Source organism: Nesoenas mayeri (assembly GCF_963082525.1).
Source record: "Nesoenas mayeri genome assembly, chromosome: 19".
Classification (NCBI taxonomy): domain Eukaryota; kingdom Metazoa; phylum Chordata; class Aves; order Columbiformes; family Columbidae; genus Nesoenas; species Nesoenas mayeri.
This window is the reverse complement of record NC_137568.1, coordinates 7933547-7958173: the sequence shown is the minus strand read 5'-3', so window position 1 is coordinate 7958173 and position 24627 is coordinate 7933547. Positions and strand designations below refer to the sequence as shown.

Genomic DNA, 24627 nt, shown 5'->3' with positions numbered 1-24627 from the left:
CGCAGGGTCACAGAGCAGATCACACAGGTGGGTCCAGGGGGTTTGAATGTCTCAGAGAAGGAGACTCCACACCCGCTCTGGGCAGCCTGGGCCAGGCTCTGGCACCTCCCAGCAAACAAGTTTCTGCTCATGTTCAGATGGAGCCTCCTGTGTTTCAGCCCGTGCCCGTTGCCCCTCACCCTGGCGTTGGGCACCACTGAACAGAGTCTGGTCCATCCTCTGACACCCACCCTGAGATACTGATCCCATTGATCAGATCCCTCTCAGCTTCTCTTCTCCAGTTGAACAGCCCCAGCTCTCTCAGTCTCTCCTCACATGAAAGATGCTCCAGACTCCTCAGCATCTTTGTAGCTGGACTCCCTCCAGTAATTCCTTGCCCATCTTAAACTGGGGAACCCTCTGAGAGGTGCTGATCTGAAGGGAAAGTAGTAGCCCCAGGCCAAAACTGCTCTCTTAGTACCTGGGCAAAGCGTATAAATTACTCAGGGACAGATATTTAGAGGGCTTCTGGTATTTATTGTGAAGTCAAGGGAAGCTCGTAACCCAAGTACCTTTTGACAGAAGGCACTTGCTTCTCTGTGTCCCATTTCCCTGCCTGTAGAACAGCGACTGGCAATGCCACAGAGGGAGGGCTTTAAAGGGCATCGGCTGCTCTGGTACTAGGGGTGAGTGAATATCGATGATATCTAACACTGTACAGCCTGCCTTAGGTCCTGCGTAAGTGAGGAACCCGGATCCTTCGCACCAAAGACAGCAGCTCATGTCCTGCCTCAGCCACCCTGCACAATTCCAGCAGCACCCACCCGGCCCCACTCTGTGCTGGACCCACCTCCCTTTTCAGCAATGGTATTTTGAACACAACGACACCAAGTAACTCTAACGCTCTATGTGTTCTGAGACAGAAAAATCTGACATTTGCTGCTGGCTCAGAAAACATATTAACCCATTTGGGATTTTCCTGGGAGGGAAAGCTGTGGGAAGCGTTGGGGCTCACTGTAACAGGGGTGTGCTTGGAGAAAAAGGCAGATGAAGTGGCACTGTATTGTCTTATCTTCTACAGATTCTAGAGGCAAAGCTGGTCTTGTTTCTTTCTTTCAAATGTCAGCGAAAGGCAACAGGATCACGGAGAAAAGAAAAACCCTGCCCCTGGAACTCTCTGGGTGTTTTCCAAGTGGTTTCCCTAATTCTTCACCCGCCTGCACCTTAACTAGTTTCTTACAACAGAGCACAGGGGCTGTAAAATGCTACTGCGGGGACTGGGGGATCATTTTACACCTGCTTTGTATTCCCCTGAACAGCTGTAAATGACAACACAAACTGTGAAGCAGCAGGGAATTCGAACGCCTTCGACATATATTTCTACACTGATCCTCGGTAAATTAATTCAAATAGTTGCTGGGGATTTGGGGGAGAAGCTGGAGAATTCAATGAATGAATAAGGGAAGTGATTTGAAGCAGAGGCCTGCTGGAGACCTGGAGGAGAGGAGAGAGAGGAAAGGGAGAAGGATGGATGGGGTCAAGGCATATATGACCTGGAGGAAATCTGAAAAGCCGACTGCCCGGGATGCCCCTGGGCTTTGGGAAAGGGCCAGAGCTGAGCCCGCAGCCCAGCGAGAGCAGGGCCAGGTGCTGTGATCTCCTCCCCACGCACTGATTAGGATGCAAGTCCTCCCCATGATGCTCTGCCTATATTTGGCTAGACACGTTAGCTACGACTTCCATAAAGATTAAAGGCCTCTCCTGCACTTCTTCACATTCAGAACAAGCTCAGAATACGCCTCTGGGTGGAAGGCAGTGCTGAAAACAGCACTTTGAATATGTACATCTCTGGAACATCCTGACTCAAATGGCTTATTAAAAGCCTTCCCCAGATATATCAGGCTAATCAGAGCGCTCGCCGGTGTTGTTTGCTGCATGTGAAGTGGTAATCCTGTCAATGAGATGTTCCTCACACCTGCAGGTGCCCCTGTCCCTAGTGCAGGTGAACAGCAGAAGATTTTTCACACTGGAAAATTATCTCAGCCTATGGTCAGCTCCTTGCTGGCACATGTGGAGCTGGTTTCAGGACCAGCGTATTCTGTTGGTCCGTCGATTTGATATTCTCAGAATTAAGAGGCCAAAAGACCAAAAAACTAGGCCAGAGCCTTTTCTCCAGCAAGTACAATGAAAGAGTCTTGTCCTTGCTCTTACAGCCTCCTGATCCTGGCAGCAGTCAGAAGCTGCACAATTCCAGGCACAGAGTTTTCCTACCTGCCTCGTGCTCAAGTAGGTGACATCTGGGGACCCTTCACTGCTGACAGCATTGCTCAGAGGCAGCAACGACATCCTTGTCCTGAACATATTTGGAGACATTCTCCTCTCACATACCTTCCCACATCTGTCTAATGGTCCTGAGTATCCCTTCTCTTACAGGTCGGCAATACTATCAAGGTCAGTTGTTGAAGAAGAGCCACTGTGGAAGAGCTAGAATGAGACTGAGCGAACAACGGCTCAATTTAGACCATGCGATGTCCTGGAGCATCATAGATTTGTACCAGCTGTGAGTCTGGGACACAAACCTCCCTGACCCATAAGGATTTACCCAAACCAAACCCATGCCCCATTGCTATGACAGTACAACACTGATTCACACCAGCCAAAGATCTGTTTCCAATTCTGACTTGGAGTCTTTTTTGGTCTGGTGTCTGTAAAACAGTAATGAAATGGCTTCCTGCATGACTGCTGGTCCTGAGCTGGTTGCCTCTCTGTCACCAAGGCAGTCAGAAAACTCACATCTGACAATTTCTGTGGGGACTGAATGGTGCAGATACTTTGCTCAGCCACATTTTGGGAAAAGCAAACCAGCTATTTGCATCTGAGTTCTAGAAAGCCTTCAGATACCCAAGGATGGTATTGGAGATAGTCATCTGAGTCAAGAATCCAGTCTTAATTTTTCCACTAACGCTATTGTCCATCAGCATCACCGTCACAGGGACTGCCCTCATCTTTTCTGACACATCAGTTGACTGTGGACATTGTGGGTTTGCCTCCAGCTCAGACTCTGTCTCTTGTGCCAAATGCAGCACCTTCCTCTATGGGAGCACATTGCTGCTTCTGTGTGACGTTTTCCAAGCCCACAGCCCACAGGAACTATCGACCTTTCTCCCATCTGTGCTCGTTCTTGTCTATGTTTGCTGGCCATCCACTGAGCAAATGAATGGCACTGACCTTCACAGCAGATGTCAGGATAGATAATGTGGCCAAGGAGAAAAGACAAGGGAAATATTGCTAGAGTTTTCATTTCAATACCCCTAAAGGTGCTACTGTGATAGAGACATTAAAAATGCCAATAGATAACTAGATGAGATGGATTTCCTGTAATCTCAGATTCATCATATTCTACCTGTTACGATACCAAGCAGTGAACTAACAAGAGGTCTGTGTGGGCTGGAGGACCGTTCCTGGCTACAGAGTGCGCTGTAGCTCATACTAATGAGGTGGTGCACAGCTGGAGAGGTGTCCTCTGACCTAAGCAATCTGTAGGCACAGCTTTCAGCTCTTCCTACCTGCACAGAGCCTCCCACCACCAAACCAGCAGCGCTGCCTAAGAGCAATGAGCTGAAACGTCAGTGGAAGTGAGGGTGAACTATCCCCTGACATTGCAAAAGAGCTTGATTCTCAGAGGAAAGCAAAAGTGGCAATAACCTCTGGAGAGATGCTCTTCAGACACTTGGGAAATGCATTCTGCTTCTGGTAAATAGCCAGCTCCCCCACCACCTGGGGAAGGTGGCTGTTGTAAAGCAGCAGGGTGAAGCCTTCTTGAAACCAGCTCTCTTGTCTGAGGAATGACAATTGTCTCCACGTCTGGGACAGAGAGACCTACTTCTCTTTTTCCCTTAAACAAGTTAGACCTGAGTTCTTCCATCTCAAACCTCAACAGAGAAACACAGACTAAACCAAACAGCAGGCCCTCCCGTCCCACTGCAGAGCTCAGAATGTCCTGAGAGCACCTCCTGGAAAGTGCTCGGGCAAGCACAGCGGGGACTTGGCCGTGATCCTGAACTCTCCCCGGGGCACCTGCAACAGCTGGAGACAGCACCCATGGCTCGGGGCACTGCCCCAGCCAGCCGTATCTTCCCATCTTCTGTGACCACCTGAGGGCTGCCCGAGTGCTTGCAGGAGCACGCGGGCCATGCACTCATCTCTCCACCAGGACACACCATGCACCACCCAGAAAATCCAGTGCTGCAGATGTGTCCTCAGCAGCACCTGCACACGCTGCTCTGTTCGGACTCTGCTGCCTCCAACTCAGAACACCTCTCATTTGTCACTGTCACCCACAATCATTTTGTTCACCGGCACCAAACAAGCCTAATGGAAAAATGAAGCTATGGTTTATTTAGCAAGACTTAAGGGCACCCTTCTAGTTATAAGTTTGGAAACAAAAGTTTCAAGTAAAACAAATAGAAAACTCAATTTCAGCCTGTGTGTAACAGCTATAGTCCTTTCTGGTTGCTTAACCTCCCAGACTCTGGAGTCCTGAGACAAACCACAGCCAGCAGACCTGATGCTTTTCAGATCAAAACAGCAAAACCCTACAGCTGTGGTCTTCTCAAGGCAATTTGCAGCACCAGTGAGCAGTTCTTTGCCTGCAACTTGCTACTACATATTCCTGCCGCTATTATTTTCACCCAGCTGTCCCCATTCCCCTCTTTTTATTTCTTTTCTTCCTCCCCTCCCCACAAAGCAAGTATTGATGGTGATTCCTCTTCCACTTCCACACTGGGGCTTGCCAGCTTTATTCTACTTTAACGTGCTATAACTCATTCTTCTTTTCCAACTTTTACTTCCCTCCCAACCTAAAAGGATTTAGCATTCACTTACACAATTTCCTGATTACAATTTCCTAATACAATACAATTTCCTAATCTGCAGATTAGCTGAGTGACAGACTATAGTTACAACAGAGCATTGCCCTATTCTGCAAATGAAACGGTATAAAAAAACATTAACTGTATAGCTCTTTTATGAGCTCGTGATCTTTTGTAAGTGATTAGCTTTCTGTCTCATATGATAGATGAGGACATGTTAATAACGGACACAACAGAGCCAGGAACAAGTTCTTTTGGGCAAGCTACAAGAGCAAGTTTTCCCTTCCCAGCTTTGGCAAGGGCTTGGTGTGACATTCGGTCCAACTGGCTGCCCTGCGACAGAAGTGACCAGCCAGCCCACAGCTGCCAGCGCCCCTGGGGACCTGTGCTGGGGGTCGAGTGTCTCTGCCCGAGGGATCTGCACAAACTGGAGAACTGGGCAACCACCAGCCACGTGATGTTTAACAAGAGCAAGTGCTGGATTTTGCACCTGGGACACGGCAACCCTGGCTGTACAGACAGACTGGGGGATGAGGTGCTGGAGAGCAGCTCCATGGAGAGCTCTGGGGGTTCTGGTCAATGGCAAGTTGAACATAAGCCAACAGTGTCCCTGGAGCCAAGAGGGACCCGTGTCCTGGACATTATTTCATTCCCAGCAGCAGGGGAGGCCCTGGAGAACACAGAGAACACGGTCACCCAGCCCTGTCTCCACAGGGTGATGCACGTTGCAGCAAAACCCTTCTACTAGTCACCACAAGGATGCGACAGGAACTGAACAGTCACTGCCCTCGGTCATGGGCTCTTTCCACAGAGAGCAGAGCACGTCCAGCCCGTGGGCTGTGGGGCAGCCGGAGCTCCCGCTGGCTTCGCTCAGAAGCTCCCCCAGCAGGGACCATTAGCAAAACCTTCCCTGATCGCCGGGTGACACAGGTCAGGAAACGCCACCCGGAAACTCAGACATGAAGCTGAACAGCTTGTGACGGAATGAGGGCATCTCTATGAGGCACCACATCCAGTTGTGACTGAGATATGGCAAGTGATGGCAAGCCCCACTCAACAAAGGTGGCCAGCAAACAGCGAGACGCGGCTTGTACAATTACCAGCACCCGAAGCGTTAAATAAATCACGACAACACATTTAACTAAGAGGATGGCATCCACGCGCCTCCGGGCAAATCAAGGCAAAAAGTAGGCAAATGATTTGACCAAATTCACCCAGCCAGCAGAAGCCAGAAAAAACATAAATAAATGTGTGTCCCAATTCCCAGGCCAATGGTTCTGGAGAACCTTGGGCCAGGGCCTTGACGCTCCCAGGATGTCTCTATGTCACCTTCCACATTGTCCTCTCAGCACATGCACACAGCTCACCTGAATAAATAAAGTGTCCCCAGTTACGTGGGTTTCTTTCTTCTCAGCTGCTGTGTGCAGAGAGCCCAATTATGCTTTATAGCGTATGCGTTTTGTTGGAAATACACAGGGTTCTAAGCTTAACGCAAGCATTTTGGTATAAGCTGAATTTATACCTGATTCTGAATTTTTAAAATACCTGGAGACAACAGCTACTGTAAAAACCTCCAAGAACCATCAACACTGATCCTCGCACTATCTGATTGCCTTTTAAAGCCGTTTTTTATTACCCTAATTTTAGGTCTACAAAATCCACTATCGTCAAGTGTGACGTTCTGCTGACTTCTAACAGTTGGGCCACCCCTGAAGAGCGAGCAGGAAAGCAGCACTTACCTGGGTTACTTTTGGAGGTGCGCACAGGGGTGTAGTGGTTTTTGGAAGATGTCCTGACTGGGGTGTTTTCTTTGGGGGAGGTATCTATGGCCGAGATAGTCTCTCTTTCACAGTGTGCTATTGGGATTGGTCCCTGCTGTCTTAAGATGTCAGCCAGAGCCCTGCGGAGACAGAAAGAGGGAACGAAACATATTTTCACACAGTAGCTAGAATGGCATTCGGTATTTTCACTTCCACGGTCGCTGTGTGAATAGCAGTAGTTGGATTTCTACTATAAACAGGAAAAAAAAAGGCAACAATAACAAACCAAAAAATATACAGCTTAAAAGCTCAGTTTCTTTTTGTGTGTCTGCTGCCTGTATTTATAGGTTCGCCTGGCTATTGTTTAGTTTATCATAGGATTGCGCTAATTCACTTCACCCCAGGGTTATGCTTTCTCTCCACCGTTTTCCTTGCGGTCAGTGGCAGCACAGATGAACTGTTCTCAGTAGCACAAAGCGCTGCCTTCAGACAGAGCCACCGTGAACACGCCAGAGCCCCAAGTCTCGGGCACTGTGATCTTGTATTTACTCAGTTTTATACCAAAACCACCCTGCCCAAGCCAAACTTCTTTAAGATTGAATCAAAACAGGAGTCTGGTCTCCACACTCCTTAAATCCTTGGGGTTTCTGCAAGAAGCTTGATACACAGCAGAGGTGCAAGTGGGATTCCTAAAGGAGAACCAGCACTCCAGAAGAACACGATTAAACAGTTTTCATGGGTTAATGTCAACACAGCCTTTCAGCTTTTCATCCTTTAGGGGTTTCTTTAATGGTGCTGAGGTCTCTCTGCTATTCCCCAAGAACATGAAATGTCACACAGTTCAGCTGTATCCAATGTTTTCCCCTTGGATAAGTGGATACTCAAAGACTTTTTTCCTCTGTGAACACCATGGACACAGGGGCACAATGACAGCGTGAAATGCACGGATTTTCTTAGTGCAGCCACGAGCTCTCTCTTGAGCCACAGGAAAAGGAGGAAAGGGGGTGGCTTGTGTGGATTATAAGGGACAGTGGTGGTTCAAAGACTATACAGTTTGAAAGGTTCTTTTCTCTTTCACAGAGGGAATATGCCCAATGTCACCTTGGGTACCAAACAAGATGTAAGAAGGAAAAATTTCTTCATTGCCTATTGATGAGAATGACGCTGGTGTTGCTCATATCTACTAGCATTCCTTAAACACTATATATTTGGTCTTTCCTCTGAAAAATAGTTTGGGACCTGAGTTCATTCCATTTTCCAAATAATTTCCTCTACAGACTGCTATCCCTGTGAATAATGAATTGCAACACCAATGTGTTCTACAAAAGAAACTCTTGGGAGAGGCTCCAGAAGAATCACAGAATCCCAGAATATCAGGGGTTGAAGGGACCTGGAAAGCTCATCCAGTGCAATCCCCCCATGGAGCAGGAACACCCAGATGAGGTTACACAGGAAGGTGTCCAGGCAGGTTGGAATGTCTGCAGAGAAGGAGACTCCACAACCCCCTGGGCAGCCTGGGCCAGGCTCTGCCACCCTCACCAGGAACAAGTTTCTTCTCCAATTTAAGTGGAACCTCCTGTGTTCCAGTTTGAACCCATTACCCCTTGTCCTATCACTGGTTGTCACCGAGAAGAGCCTGGCTCCATCCTCCTGACACTCACCCTTTAGATATCTGTAAACATTAATGAGGTCATTAAGAGGATTACATCAGTTCACAAACACCTTGTACAGAATATTTTTAACCTTCTTTGACTGCTTATTGTTTGTAGAGAGAGCAGGCATAGAGGCTATAATCTACCATATGAGATGTATATGTGCACAGATACCGACACGCATGGAGTGAAGGGCTTGTCACATGCAGGGACATGAAAGGAGAGATTTTTTAATATATTTTTTTGTGCTAAGATAGGATCAGAGAGTGATGAAGGTGGCAGCAATAAGAGATACTCAACCCTGTCCAAGTCAGGGCTCCTGTTTGCTCCTATGGTCATTCCTGGCTGAAGAAGAGGAGCTAGTATTCGGTGTTCTCCACAAGATGCTGAATTCCCATCGACTGACACAGACCTGTGGGTGCTCACCATTTTTTACCATCATGCCTGAGGTATCTCACACTGGTCACCAACTCACCGGCCATGCTTGAAATGCGGCCCCTTGCCTGAGGTTGTACAGAACACAAGTGGCAGAAAAAGGACCCTACGCTGGGCCCTGAGGTCCCTGCCCTGCACGACACCGCTCGGCTCCTCCTGAGCAGAGGATTCGTTCAACCACCGGCGACCCTGATGGCTTTTCTAGGCAAATACCTCCCCACCGCATTATAGTACCTGCTGATTGAGGAGGACGTGGGAAGCTAATGAGGTTTATCTATTTGGCACCAGCATCCGGTACATCCCGCTGCAGACAACACATTTTCTCAAGACAGCAGGTTGGCAGAACTGAGCCCTCAGTACATATCTCCAAGATATATTAAGCATCAGACGACCATTTAATGGTATCTGCAGTACAGGAATGCTAAGAGTCATTTTTCAATCACAGAGATTGTATTAGGACCATTATTTACTAGCCCATAGCGGCTTGGGCTCATTTTGAACACTTGTTGAAGACACTTTAAGTGTCAAAAGTGCAATCACTCAGAGCACAGAGGAAGAAGACAGCGTGGATAACACTAAAACACCATATACTGCTTAGATGAATATAACAGAGACAGCTGGGCAGGAGAGGTCAGGTCGGGGATGGTGTGAGCTGGGATGCGGTACAGAGGAACATAAGGAACTCAAAGACGAGGAAGCGGAGCTGGAGGTGCTGGTGGGATGCAAATGGAAGAGTACAAACCAGTCCAACCCAAAGCTGAGTTTGTTTAAGCTGACAAAGAGATACTAGGAGAGGTCCTATGTCCCACTAATGGGGAGTTGCAAAGGACACAGAGATAAGGCAAAGATGCTGTGATAAGGGCAATTCCACTGGTTATAAAAGAAAAAAAAGTCATGGTTGAATAGCAAAACACTGAACCAGGGACCCAGAGAGGCCCAGGGGTCTCCTTCCTTGGAGGTCTTCAAATTCAGCTGGGTAAGGCCCCAAACAACCTCCTCTACCACTGGTCTTGCTTTAAGCAGATGGCAGGGCGAGGGACATCCAGAGGTCCCTTCCAACCTAAATTCTGCTCGATTCTGAGTCTAGGACCACCCTACACTGCAGGTCACTTTGTTTCTCCTGATACTCTTGTCCTTTCTCCTGCTATTATTACTCTCTGAAAAGGGTTTGATATAGTCCAAAGAACAGAACTTCCCGACCTCCTGGATGGACACTTTACCTCCATTCACTAAAAATAATTGAGGCAATTAAAGCAATTATACTCTGGAACGACTGGACACAGTGGGAAGCGCCTCATCCTCTCAGTCATTACCTACCCAAAACCAAACCCTGAGCCTGCTGCCCTCCACGAGGACAAAAACTCCAGGATAACGTTTCAATTTGTGAACAGTTTCTCTGTCCCTTGGTTACAGCCAGGACCTGAACTCACTGATCCTCACCACAAACAAAATACGGCTCAGGTGATAAGAACCATTTTAATCCCTTCTTTGTTTTGCATCCTGAAGGAACAGCAATAAGAGCTTTTCTCTGGGTTAGATGCTGGTCACAACATCACAAGGACGTGATTTCTAGTTGTCTGCCAGCCCCATGGAAGGGAGGAGACCGGTGCTCCCAGATGAGCCGTAGAAATCATAGGTGATACTCAGGAAAGCGATGTCTGCCGTGTCAGACTATACATGGGGTAAACAAAATAACTATCAAAAGTGGACCTAGCTCCTAAGTGTATGGGTCTAAACCTGAGTTCAGCAGTGCTGAAGGTGTAATCTTCTTATGTCCTAAACACACCGAACTGTGTGTCCTGAGCGCTCGCTCTTTGTCCTCTTCTTTATTGTCTGCGGAGAGGAAAAAAGACTGTTCAGCACCAGCAGAGGTGGAGGAGAAAGTCAAACTTGGATCAACCTGGTTAGTTCCTTGCCAATTCAATCACATTGCTGTGTGTGATCCACTTTATTTCCATAGAGCACAGAGGGCTGAGTCCCACGCTGCTGGAAGGTCAGTCACTCTTAACTGAGGAAGGATTTGGTGAGTGTAAATCTCTTGGGTACAACTGTCTAACTGTCCACTGCAAAAGCTTCAGTAATAATAGAGAAATAGAGTCACTTGAAATCTTTGGGTCTTGTGTGTGCAGCCATTTGGGCACGATTAGTCTCAGGGATGTCAGCAGCATCCTCAACACCTGCACGAGGCGATGAGGCACTTCAGAAATCTTTCTATGACGACACATCTCTTATCTCAGGAAAACAAACCTCACTCGCTGGAACGTGTTACCTGTGGCAGCGGATGGAGTAGCCAGAGTTGCGTAACTGCACAATCGTAGCCTGAGATAACGATTGGTGACAGCTTTTTCATTAACGTCATTTATGTGAGAACGCTAAAGCCTCTTTCCACGTAAACCCAGAACAGACACATTGACATCAGGGATGTTGTTTGAGACCAAGGCTGGATTAGCAGCATGGGAGAAAAACCTACTGATGTCTTGCATGGTAGGACATCCCAAAGCAAAGCAGGGCAGGTCCGGCTCCCATGTATGTCAGCAGGGAAGGGGCTCGTGCAACACTGGATGCGGAAAGATAAAATCAACAGGCTTTGCTAAAGAGCAAAGAGAGTGAAGACAAGGCCACCTGGGAGAGGGGCAATGGCAGGGAGTGACAGAAACAGAACAAGAAAGTGAGCAGAATGGTATAAAGTGGAGGAAACAGACAGGAACAAACTGAATAAAGACAAGGTAGGGTGGGAAGTCCAGCAGATACGTGGAGGGTGTTCATCTCTCCGTCTTAGCACAGAGATGTGGGAGGGGAGAGAGGAGCTTTCTTGGTGCAATAGGGAAGTAAATAATCATTAATGAGTTTTCAGGCTCAAAGGAGTGATCTTTCCTCTCTATGTAGCGCTAGTGAGACACATCTAGAGTGCTGTGCCCAGTGCTGGGCTCCTCATGCGCATCACAGAGCGGGTCCACATGAGGGTCACAAAAGGACTTAGAGCATCTCATATATGGAGAGAGGCTGAGACTGCTGGGACTGTTCAACCTCGAGAACAAAAAGCTCAGGGGGATCTTATCGATGTGTTTCAACAACAGACAGGATGGTGTAAGGCAGATGGAGCCAGGCCCTTCTCAGCAGTGTCCAGTGACAGAACAAGAGGCAATGGGCACAAACTGAAATATGGGAAGTGCCACTTAAGCACAAGAAGAAACTCTTTTACACTGAGAGTGCTCAAACACTGAAACAGTGTCCCAGAAGGTCACAGAGTCTCCATCGTTGGTGACATTTATAACTGGCCACAGTCCTGGGCAGCCTGATCGAGCTGCCTCTGCTTGGAGTCTAGACTGGTTGACCTCCAGAAGTGCCCCCAACCTCAGCAACCCTGTGATTCTGTAGAGTTTTGTATAGCCAAACCAGATTGTCCAAGGAAGCCAAGGAAGCTCCATCTGAAAAAACACATCCCTGGCTATTTGGTGGTTCTTTTCAGGACCTGTCTGTGGAAACGCAAAACTCACGTCAGTGCCCCAGGACTGGCAAGGACTTTATGGACTGTATTTGATGGGGATATCTCCAGTCCACATGACCCTCTCCTCCTGGGCTGGAGAGAAAAAACCAACCCAAAACACACAGATCCTGGGAATATAGGGAGATGAGATTTTCAGCTCTAATTGACGGTATGAGTGTGGGCACAGGGATCCCTTCTACTGAAAACAAGGGGAGCTTTGGTGACAGCTTCAACAGGCCGGAATGTGGCCTATGGGACATAACATTGGAGTAGAGAGGTGACGGGAAGCGCTGACTATTTGCACACATGCAGAACATCCACCAATTGCCTTCTGAAAATCACCTCTCTTTGACACCTCATGTATGGGGTGTCACAAAACATAACTGGATGTTCAAAGTCCCTGTGAATTTGGGGAAGAATGGAAAAAGAATGACCAAATGGAACTGGCAGAACACAATAAAAAGAGCAGCGTCGGGGTGAACTAAAAGCCTGCTAAAAGCATAGCTGTGATGGAGTTTGTGGCAGAGCTCCAACCAGCTTCAGCACAGCCAGGATTTCACTACAAGTCCTTAAAAAAACAGAGTGAGGTTAAAGACTCCCCTGTGCTCTGTTAGTAACCCGCAAAGAACGAGGCAGTTCGGCTGAGAGGGGCGAGTTATCGACCGCAGAGCCAGCTCCCCGAGAACGAACAGGTCTCTCCAGGGAGCGGGATTTGTCACCAGCACGGCCGTGCATTATCTGTGGGTTTTCCGGCGCCTGTCCCCAGACCTGCCGCGCCCCTTGTGACATTCCACACACTGACCAGGGCCACGTGCTGCCCCTGACCCAGCGGGGACTGTGCTGTGGGTCAGACGGGCCCCACGCTGCAGCTCCTGCCAGCAGAGGGATGAGCACCCGTGTTGTCCCTGCTATGCGAGCTCTGAAACAGCAGACGGGAAGACCAGTGTCCACCTCCTTTCAGCAGCTGTCCCCATCTCCGCTGCCTCCTTGGCATCACCCACAGGGCATGTGTCTGGCCTCATGCTCTGATGGGGTTTAACTGGGGAATCAGAATCCCAGCCTGGTTGTGTTGAAGGGACCTCTGCAGATCCCCCAGTGCAACCCCTGCTCACACAGGGTCACAGAGCAGATCACACAGGTGGGTCCAGGGGGTTTGAATGTCTCAGAGAAGGAGACTCCACACCCGCTCTGGGCAGCCTGGGCCAGGCTCTGGCACCTCCCAGCAAACAAGTTTCTCCTCCTGTTCAGATGGAGCCTCCTGTGTTTCAGTCTGTGCCCGTTGCCCCTCACCCTGGCATTGGGCACCACTGAACAGAGTCTGGTCCATCCTCTGACACCCACCCTGAGATATTGATCCCATTGATCAGATCCCTCTCAGCTTCTCTTCTCCAGCTCAACAGCCCCAGCTCTCTCAGTCTCTCCCCATAAGATGCTCCAGACACAGGGCTTTAATTGATTACACAAACACCACTGCAGACTGATACATGGAGGGAACATGGGGACGCTGCTACCAACAAACCCCTCTGGCCAGCAGCACCTTCACATGGAAGCAGCTCTGCCACATTAGAGCTTGTTTCTGAAAGTGCTGGCACTTAGCAGCACCCTAGAGACCAACCAGTCCCGACTGAGCAAAGGAGAGAACTGGTCTCTGCAGCGGCCAGAAACAAAAGCAGCTGGTGCTTAAGAGCAGGGGTTTTTGAGAGGGGAACACTGGAAACAGGTTTTCACAGTAACCCCAGTGGGCGTGTGGTGGACACCTGTATACGAGTGTATATAGAAGAAGAGGTGAATGCACCCATGGAGTTAAGAAGAGAAAACAGACTAAGCATTAGGACACCCTTCCAAGAGAGCAGCATTTGTGCACCCACACCCAGCAGAAGTGAGGAAATGGTCTTTCTCAAGGCTACAAGGAAAAATCAGATGTCTTCTGAAAAATCCTTATGTCAATTATGAGAATTATTTTTCAACTCCTGGCATCTAGTCCAGCTTTAATGACAAATATCACTGAAAGCTTAATTATGGACATACTAAGGACCAGATTGTTACCTCAGATGATGGCAGCAGGATGAGGCTTGGCAATTTCCTGACTCACTCTTCTTGGTGAACTCAAAACTAACACATAGGTGACAATTATATGCATGTATGTGGAAAACATATTTCAGCTGAAACAGAAGTAGTATAAGAGTTAATCTGTCGCTGTGAGCTCATCATCTCTCCCGTCTCTATAACATGAGGTGGAAGCAGCAACTGGAAAGTAAAGCTCTTGTCTTTGGGACAGGTTGTTTAGGTTATGTAGCAATAGTAAATACCAGCAGAGCTTAAAGTGCACATCTTACACAAGTACTTTATACATCTAACACTAATACACAAATTGAATGCTGTGATGTGCACAAGGAATTTACTACAATCACTAAACTCACAACAACTAATGCTATTCCTTTGAACAACTACACAGCAGGTCCAGAAGAGAAACTGTCACATAAAGATCCTGCAATTAAAAAGTTAAAATCAAGCTTTCCAACCGATGTTTCTTTGCAGAGAGTGGCCAGAGCAAAGGGTCAAGATCCACCTCTAAACCAGGATTTCAGGCGAGTGGCACGAAGCAGCAGCTCCAGGTCCCAGCACCCCGAGGTGCCGCAGCCCCGCAAGCCAAGGCCAGGCTGCCACCTGCTGTACTGTCACCACGGCTCCGCAGCAGCCGCGTCTCCCTCGCCCGCTCCCCCCAACCCGCCTGCGTGCCCTCGCGCTTGAGCCAGCGAAGGGAGGCTCTTCTCACAGTGACCCACCCCGCAAACAAAGCGCGAGCGCTGGGGAGATCTGGAGGCAGCGCTGCTGCGCAGAAAAGGAACCGAGCGCTGGTCTTGATCGTGGGAAGAAGATCAAATATAAATAGAAGGTCTTGCTAGGTATTTGACAGGCATGAAAGCCTGCAGGAATGAGGCTAAGAGCTCGGCTGGTACAGTTTTTTAGGCTGCTCTTGTTTGCGCTGGGGTATCTGCATGCGCAAAGCCTGAAACAGCGCTTGGAAACACACGAGTGCACGCAAAGTTTCACGTACGAGGTATCTATTTTGCACCAAATCCTATGTTGTGAACACAACTAAGAGACTTTAAACTTACTGAAGAAAATTATACTCTCTCTTGAAGAGCCCTGTGACTGCAACAAGGAGCTGAACTACTGCAAAATCTTTATTGTGAAAGGATTCCAGGCTTATCAGGCTGGGTAATGAGACATTTGAGACCTTCATGCAACACAGCACACACAGATCTAAGGAAATACAGATTGCCCATGCGAGTAGGGGCAAAGGCAAGAAAAAAGAACCATGATCTCATTTTCCTGCTAAGTTTCAGATCTTCTTGTGTGCAACAGAAGTTTTAAAAGATGTCTGATCTCCAAAGACATGCGGATCAACTGTTAGTTAAGGATATAAGAGCTTACAAAACTAAAAGAAACAGAAGTTCAGAGATAGACTGGATTCCCTTGACACCTTACGAAGGAGGGTTACTCATAGAAAAAGTTAATTAGAAAGAAGAAAAATATCAAATAAATGGGAATTAGAGACACTGAAATGATTTGGCGAGGGCAGGATGGTTTCTGAGAACAGGCTTTCTTACTGGGAGAAGTTCAAAAAGAACAGAGAAGACCTGGAAGCAGCCACTGGAAGTCAAGCAGCCTCTGTGGTGTTCGCAAAGCCAGTCTCTTTATAAAACAGATTCAGAGAGGAAAGCATGGCAAAAAAAGCAGTTACCAAAGCGTGCAGTGACCAGAGGTTCAGACTGAAGCTTCCCCACTACATGTAAGTGAAGCAAAAGGAGAAATCTTTTGTACAGGTACACGCACACAGACACAAACCCTGCCTTGGTCTGGCCAGCTGGGAATGGGCAATCCGTCCATGCAAACTGGACAGGGTCTGGGTCTCCTCCCTGCACTGGAGTTACCCCGCAGTACTGGTTTGAAAGAGAAGAACTAGTCATGAGTAACTTCCCTGAGGCCACAAAATTGTGCCCCCTTCTGTTTTACCTTAAGTGAGACACGTGCTTGTGGAGCTCTGTTCTGCGGCTACGAGAGGGACGGGGCACTTCAGAGAACAGACTCAGAAACTATCAGGAATAAACAACACAAAGCCGGGCAAAGAACAGATGGAAGGCACGTGAGTCAGATGAATGAGACAGAGTGGAGTAAAAAATAAATAATAAATAGAATAAAATGGCAAAGCATAAAAAATCCGTGGAAAGAGAAAGCAAGCAGTGACAGCAACCAAGAAAGCCAATCTTCTGCATGGTCCCTATGGGCAGGTGTGTGTTCGCAGCGCTCTCTCCCTGCCCTGGGGAGGGATGAGGTTGGATTGTTTGGCCCAAGGAGCACACACTAGCAGACAGCAGAATGGAATGGGCCAGCTGTAAGCGCAACCTGAGAAACACGGTCTAGAGAGGCAGTTTCCACAAGCTCCACCGAGAGCCGAGGGGCTGAACCAGCCGCCCTCCCCAGGGCCCCAGGGCTGCGAGAGATGCAGCCTGTAGGAACAGAAATCCTCCTCTGTTTTAAGCCAGCATCATGCAAAAAGCAGCGCACGCAGCCTTCCCAGAGCTGTGGACAAATAGATCCATTGCCTCTGATTTCTGTTGAAATTCAGAGCTGCAGAGTAAAAACAGCAAGAGGTTGAGCAGTTTAACTGTGGGCTCTATATGGGAAAAGGATGTTCATTTGTAAAAAAGAAAAAAAAGTCAGTTATTATTCACAGAGCAGAGGATGCAAAGGAAGAACCCAAAGAAAAGAGCAGCACAAATACCTTTCCTCTTTGTAGCAACAAAGACGCCCCAGGAGTTGGGCAACGTGAAACACTCTGAGCAAAAGGTGCTTGTTTCCCTTCTCCCTTTCAAAAGCCAAAATACTCCTCAGACACGCTCCATGCAGGGACGGGTACAGAAGGCGGACACAGAGCCCGTATGCTGGGAAAAATCACGGTGCTGCTTCTCGGCAGCTACACAAGACAAGCTGAGCTGCCCCGGGGCCGGCGCTGCCACCGTGTCCCTGTCTCGCGAGTCACGGTCCAGCTGCCCGTGCAGCAAACAATCCGTAACAGTCCAAACTATAAACAGTTCATTCCAATTTGTGCATTCCTGCCTCGGCAGACAGCGCAACGCTGACTGTTGCTGAGGGCTAAACAGAGGTCACAGAGCGATACTACCAGCAGTGAATTATTCATGTGCTGTAGCATGGGGGTCACACCCATGGGGAGAGAATATTCTGGGTCACCCCTCCTTGCTATGGAAAAACACACCCAGCTTCGAAAACAAACAGCTGATACTCCTTGTTCACTGTCAGATTCCCTAACTCACTCCCATCCTGAAAGAAAATACTCTGCCCACTTAAGAAATGCTTGAGCCAAAAAAGCCCTGACAAAGGGAAGAAAAGAACCCCCCCTCACAAAGGCAGTCAGAGAACAACAGCAGGCAAAACGCTGCTGGGTATAACGCTCAGAAATCAGCCCCAGTTTCTACCTGGAGCCCAGGGTTCATTAGTTCCAGCTGTGTAACTCACAGGCAAGATGCTGACAAGAGGTATTCATGTATGGTCAGGCTGAAAGCTCATATAATCATTTAAAAAAACCAGCTAAGTTTAAAACATTACAAATGTTTCTGTAAAATATATTTTAGCTCCTGTTTTTCTAAGCACTTCCACTTACTGCTCTTAGAAATGAACTTAAGCACCAGTTCCTGGCACTGCTCGGCTCAGGATCACAGCGCTGCCTCTGCCTTAAAGGTGCGTGGAAGTGCCTGAGAACAAGAGCGGATCCTCAGCTCTCAGATGCACACGCGTATCTCGGTGTGCAGACATCCCTTCATTCCACATGAGAGCCAGCGTTCTCCTGGGAATCTGTAAACCCTCCTTTCCATCAAAAGACATAAAATGAACCCTGCCTCTGTGAAAACGTTCTAAGTGAGTTAATAAGGATTTTCTGTAAAAGCTGGATGAGAATTTAACAGAGAAATAACATCTACACGTAGCACTGCTAACCGACCATTTACGACGAAATAAAATGTAAAGTGTGATCTTGTTTACGGTGAAGTGCAGGAAAGCCTTGCTCAATCTTCCCTGGGTGTGAGATATTGCTCACGATGGGCTGTTTCTAGCCTACCAGAATATTTCTGTTTATACTGTTGTTCTCCCCATCCCAGACGTTTTGGTGGGATGCACACTGAGATTTGTCATCACTATAGTGAATTATTCTGGATGCTACACTTAAGTCCAATTGACACAATCTGAAATAGATAGTAATATCTGACTACATTCTGATTTTCTCCTCCCTTGTTACTCAGCAGCAGTTTCAGAGAGGAAGACAAACCATTCCACTCCTCGTATTTACATTCTGCTTAGAGAGCTGATCGCATTTTTCCTCAGATCAATGCAGACCCCGTCTGCTGGAGATATACTTCACAATATTTAAACCACCATGCAACACTGATCAAGTTCAGGTAACACAGCTCTGAAAGGTATAATCTTTTACCAGCTACCATATTATAGAAGTCAATCAACTCCTTAAAACGCTCTGAAAGTCAAGCTTCCCAAGCACTCAATCTGCCATTCATACTTCTGCACACAGGTGAATCATTTTACCAGAACTTATCTAAATAAAGAAAAGCAAGCATCAAAGAAATGAAAACATCAGGAATAATTCAGACAAGTCTGGCAACACTGTCTGTGATTTCAAAGGGTGTAAGATCCAACCCCGTAGCACTCTGGAGCTGGAGAAAAAGTAACATCTGGGCACCCGAGCCAGATTATAAAATTCAGTGTAAAGACAAGGCCCAGAAAAAGTTGCCTTGAAGCCAAAAGATCTGGGGAGTTTGGGAGCCAGCCCTTAGTTAAGAAAATACTTTCAAAAGCCTATTTTCTGACTAAACTACTTGCAGGACCCTTCACTATACAGACACAAGTGACCTAAATGCTTTTAACACAGCGATTTTCCTGCAGAGACCGGGGGCAGGTGGGTTTGTGGTGGGATCCATGGGCCAGACCCTCAGCAAGTGCCAACCAGCGTCACCTCTCATCCTCAGGGAAGAGCCAGTAACTCACACCCACCAGCACCCCTGGGTGTCAAGTCTTATAAAGGGGGCAGTCTAAACAAAACCCATCTCCCCAAACAAATAACAACTGCGTCACTCATCTCTTATTCTTTGTAAAAAGCTAAAATTTCTTCCCTCAGATTCTCTTGACTGCGATTGAAGTTCAGCCTTAAAAACACGGGCAATAATTCTAATTGTTTTAAAATTTCTTAATTGAAATCATTTTTATGAAGCATTACCTCTAAAGATAAGGGCTTGCCCCACTCATGCTCACAACTGTTCTTATAAAGAAGCTCCTCATCGATTTTTATGTTCAAACATAGGAACCTCTCGGATTCATAGCACACAAGAAGTACACATCATTCGGGTGGACATTTTCACCGAAAAATGAGTATGAACCAAGAGAGTACATGCATTTGTCCAAAAGAATTGTCATGGAAGCCTAAGCTTTTGCTTTTAAAGAGGATTATCTCTGACACCTCGAGAGTGTTTCCTCTTATTAAAGCTGTTAAAACAGCAATGTGTAAAACCACTGAGAAAAACGGTATCAAATGGGAAGGACAGACTACTAGCTTGAGTTTTCTGGATTCAAAGGGGAAAATAAAGAAAGAAAAAAGGAAAGAAAAGGAACACCCCCCAATACCGCTGCTTTCCCAAACACCAAGCAAAGGCACCGGCTGGGAGGACGCAATTTCCTTCACACTTTAAAGTTCTCCCTGGCTGGGCAGGGCAGGACCCGCAGGGTCCTGAGCGCCCCTGCTGCCCCCGGGGCGGGCGGGGGGTCCTGGGGGGCAGGAGACCGCTCTGCATGGAGGGCACGGAGCCGGTGCTGAAGGAGGGACCGTGACCCTCTGCCCAGGGCTGTGCTGAGGAGGGGGAGCCCGGAGGGGATGGGGGAAGAGGTCCCACGGGGCTGGGAGGGCTGAGCGGGGCAGCAGGAGGGGTCCCTGAGTGGGAAGCGCGAGGGGGTCAGGAGGGATGGTCTGAGGGGTGGGGTTGTCCCTGGACAGAGTGTACAAAAGGGGAACCCTTGGAGAGATGGTGGAAATGGAAAATCCTTTGAAAGGTGGAACAAGGAGAGGACTCTTGGACAGCCCTTGCAAAGGAGAAAACCCTTGGATGAGCAGGTCTGGAGGGGGTGGCCCTTGAAGTGGTGGCACAATGAAAGATCATTTGGGCAGATGGCACAAAAGGGAAGCCCTCAGACAGCCATTGCAAAGGGGAAACCCTTGGACCTGTGGTGCAAGGGAGAAACTCATGGCTGACCAATGCAAAGGATAAAGACTTGAATAGGTTGTTCCCAGGGGGACTTTTTGGACAAGTAGAACAGCTGGGGAACCCTTGGACAGTTGGTGAAAAAAGGGAACCCTTGGACAGCCAGCTCAAAGGTGGAATTCTTGGATGGGTCATGCAATGGGGCAACTCTTGGACAGGCTGTACAAACGGGAAGCCCTTGGGTGGGTGGTTGAAAGGAGGATCCCTTGGATGGGTAGTGCAATGGGGAAACCCTTGGATAGGCAGTGCAAAGGAGGAATTCTTGAAAAGGAGGGTGTCCCTAGACAGAAGGAGTGCTGGAAGCAAGGGGAGGATCGCACCTGTGTATGTTCATCTCCCGGGGCGGGCGCCGCGCCTTGTCGTAGGCCACCTTGGCAAAGACACTGGCGATAAGCACGAAGGCGATGGCCCCGCACGAGATGTAGACGGTGGCGTTGGTGCTGTCCTTGTCCGGGTCGTACTTGTTGGCGTCCCCGTCGGCGCCGTTGCTGCCGTCGGCGGGCAGGGCGCCGCTGGCGGTGGTGGGGTGGGCCCACTCGGGGCTCTTGTAGTTGCGGCACAGGCTCTGGTTGAGCTTCTCGGCGCGCTTGTTGCAGCAGAAGCGGTAGAAGCAGGTGCCGCAGCAGTAGCGGAAGCCCGTCAGGCTGTTGTTGCACTCGAACTCCTTGTCCCACTGCCCGCTCACGTCGTAGTACCCCCAGCACGTCTCGTGTGCCGGGGCCGAGCCCCCGCTGCCGCCCCCGCCGCCGGAGGGCGTCCTGCCGCCCCCCGCGCCCTTTCCGCGCCCGGGCAGCGCCGTGGGGGCGGCAGCCGCCGGGCCCGCCAGCGTCTGGTTCAGGAGCTCCTTGCCCGGCTTGGGGGTCCGCCGCGGCGCCGCCGCCCCCTGGGTCCGGTTGCCCTTGGCGCGGGGGGGCCCGGCCGCCTGCGCGGCCAGCAGCAGGGCCAGGAGCTGCAGGGAGAGCAGGAGCAGCGGCAGCAGCAGGTGCCGCGGCCCCATGGCGGGGCGAGGCGGGGGCGCGGCGGGGCGCGGCGCGGGGTGGGGGCGGCGGGCGGAGGCGCGGGGGCTCAGCGGCCGCGGCGCTGCCCCATGGAGGGGGGGAGCGGGGAGGGGGTCCCGCTGCCGCCGCGCGGCTCTTCAGCGGCGGCTGCCCGGCGCCGGGCGCTTCATGCCGGCGCGCAGCGAGCGGCGGAGCCGGGCTGGAGGCGGCGGGGTCCCGTGCCGGCCGGTGCTCCTCCGGCGAGGGGCTGCGAGAGACGGGGAGAGGGTCAGAGAGCTCCGCGCCCCGGGCACCCCCGGCCCGCCCCCGCCTGCCCGCCCCCCGCCCACGGCCTTACCATGCCGGAGCGGGACTGCAGCGGGGCCGCGGAGCAGGCGGGCTGCCCGCGCTCCTGGCGGGGGCGGAGCGGCGCGGAGCCGGGCGCGGAGCAGGGGCGGGCGCCGAGCGGAGCCGAGCCGGGCGCTCCGGGTTAAGCCCGCCCACCGCTGCCGGGCCCGCTCCTTACATCACTCCGGGCCGGCGTCACCGAGCGCGGGGCGCCGCTTCGCGAACACGCCGGGCCGGCTCCGTAGCTGCCCGCCTGCCCGGGAGCGCTCGGGCCGCGGGGTCTGCCCGCCGCCGGGGGCGTGGGGAAGGTCCCTGTGGAGGCGTGCGGGGGGCGTGGTCCCCACTGGTGCGTGCGAGGAGCGGTGCATGGGGTTATGGTGCCGATAGACATGTGCGGGGCTGTGGTCCCTGTGGGGCTGTGTGGTCCCTATAGGGGTCTGTGGCCCCTTTACCTGCCCTTACAGGGATGCACTGGGGATGCAGTCCCGTTAGGTCAGCTGTCTGTTCGGTCCCTATAGGTGTGCATGGGATAACAGTGCCTACAGGGATATGATGCCCGTAGGTGTGCAGTCTGTATGGTCCCTCATAGTGTGTGCACTGGGTATTGTTCCTATAAGTGTGTGTGAGTTTATGGATTGATATTTGCAGGAAATATGGTCCCTGTGGATATCTGAGGGTTATGTAGACCCTACAGGTGTGTATGAGTGTGACATATGCAGTGATACGTGTGTGTGGGAGTTGTGATCCTTACAGACATGTGTGAGCAGGCCCTATAAATGTGCACAAGTTGTTTGGGTCAGGTACCCCAGAGACATGTGCAGGCTCCTGGGGTTCATGGAGCCTGGGTGTCCAAGCGGGTCTGTCCCATGTAGCTCATGAGCAGAGCTCCCTCGCCAGGAGGTTCCTGTCCAGTTCCCTTCCAGGGTGGCTGCAGAGTGCCGTAGGGATGGGCTAGCAATGCCCTGGGCCTGCCGGACCCGGTGACCCAGGCACAGCCACCACAGCTTGGTTTAAGGTATTTTTGGGCAAGCTTCCTCCAGGTACAGAAGGTTTCACTGCTGCGAGCCACTGGGTCCCCCATGACAGAATTTCCTCAAAGTCCTCGTGCTTCCCCCGTGTCCCCTTGCAAACTAATCTAAAGCCTTTACAAACATTTCCTGAAGACATACAAGGTATTGCCAGCTGTAAGGACACATAGAGGACAGAGAAGAATCACAGCAAAGAAACACACACGGTTGGGAACTGAAGCGATGCCCTGTAGCTACAGCAAGCAGTTTTCAGGAGAGTGGGGAGGGTGGTGAATTTGGGAGAGAGAGACAGCACTGGAGAAAAAGGGGGAGCCACCACTGAAAATCCTCTCCCCTGTACCTCTCAATCGTTTCCTCAAGCTACTGAGGCTTGAATGCCCACAGCTGATGGCTGGGGACATTTTATAACTGTCTTAGGAGACCCTACAGACTGTGAGATTGGCAAAGAAAGCTTTAGCTCTGGCATCTAAAGCTGCTCTGATGCTGGGAACACCCAGGGAAATGAGTCACTTCATTCCTTAAGAAGACCCACGCTGCAGTGGCTCTAGGAGAGCTGTGTTTAATGGAGATGCCCAGGTTTCCCTGGTAAATCAACACCATGGGGTCCCCAGGCCTCAGCAATAACTGACCCCCAACTCAAAACTGAGGCAGAAGGAGGCAAGTCTGGGAAAAATGTGACATGTCACCGCCCAGATGTGAGTTTGAGCTGGTTTAATGCACATACCTCCTGAACCCGGCCTATCTGTCCTCCCTTTGGAGATGATGCCACTATTATAGGTGTCCTCCAAAACCTTACATCAAAAATTGTAAAAGCAGATTGGGCTAACGTTGGGAGGCCATCTCCAGTCATTATGGGCCTTCCAGCTCCCCAGCATGGCTTCATCAAAGCCACCACAGCAAGCATCCTCAGCCCTGGGCTGTCTTGAAACTCTGCCCCTGCTTCTCCAAGGCAGGTGCTTTGCAAAATGTCAGAGGCATCAGGATGTAATAACCTGCATCTTCCTCTCATCAGGCTGTTCCGTCCTCACTTATACAAGAATGGAGGTCCCTGCAGAGGCACTGCTTGGGGGGGAACTATCACTCCAGAGGAAACCCAGCGTCCTCTCCCGTGTGGGCAAGGCTGCCTGCTGAAGGCAATCCTCAGGGACAACAGCTGTATTCTTGAGGCATAAGCTGTTGACGCTCCTCTGTCCTTATGCTGAATGTTCCAAGGGCACAGAAAATGTCTAGCAAAATGGTATCTCCCTGGAGAACAGCACTGAGTGTTAAGAATTCTGTCCCCTGGAATATTTGGGGTCTGAGAGTTTTTGTTGTGTCTGCGCAGCCTCCAGCACTGGCTGAGACTTGGGCTCCACCTGCTCCTGTGATGCCACTGTGGTTGTATCAGACCAAAGTAATGATGAAATATCCAGATGCCTCTGCCTCCTCCTGCTCCATTTATCAACACCAATAAGCATGCTAATGAAGGACAAAGTCACCATGGATCTCCTGTATAATCCCATTGCCTTTCCCAGAGCCAAATTAATGGGACATAAGGAGCTAAAAGTGAATGTGGAAAGAGGGAAACAGTCGCTGAGGAGCAGTAACTGATTTCTGGGACTGTCCTGGGGCTCGCAGCTGTGTCGCTGGCTGCAGAAGGACAATGGCCAAGATGTTTGTGGGAGAAAATAACTCTGCTCCACACCTGACGGTCCTCAGGAAAGATCACTCTGATGACACCTCCACTCCCTAATTTCTCCACCTGCAAG

At 50.1% G+C, this 24627-nt stretch overlaps 1 protein-coding gene across 1 annotated transcript in view; it reads right to left on the bottom strand.

Annotated features, from left to right (window-relative positions):
* The window catches only part of SHISA6 (shisa family member 6), a gene marked incomplete at both ends in the record, with an annotated part of 227455 nt that extends 205932 nt beyond the window's left edge, over positions 1-21523 (bottom strand). Inside the window, 2 exons of the mRNA XM_080356403.1 lie at positions 6590-6750; positions 20847-21523. Coding sequence (XP_080212529.1) covers positions 6590-6750; positions 20847-21523 — 838 coding nt within the window. The remainder of the gene's footprint in view (positions 1-6589; positions 6751-20846) is intronic.
* Positions 21524-24627: the final 3104 nt, after the last annotated feature.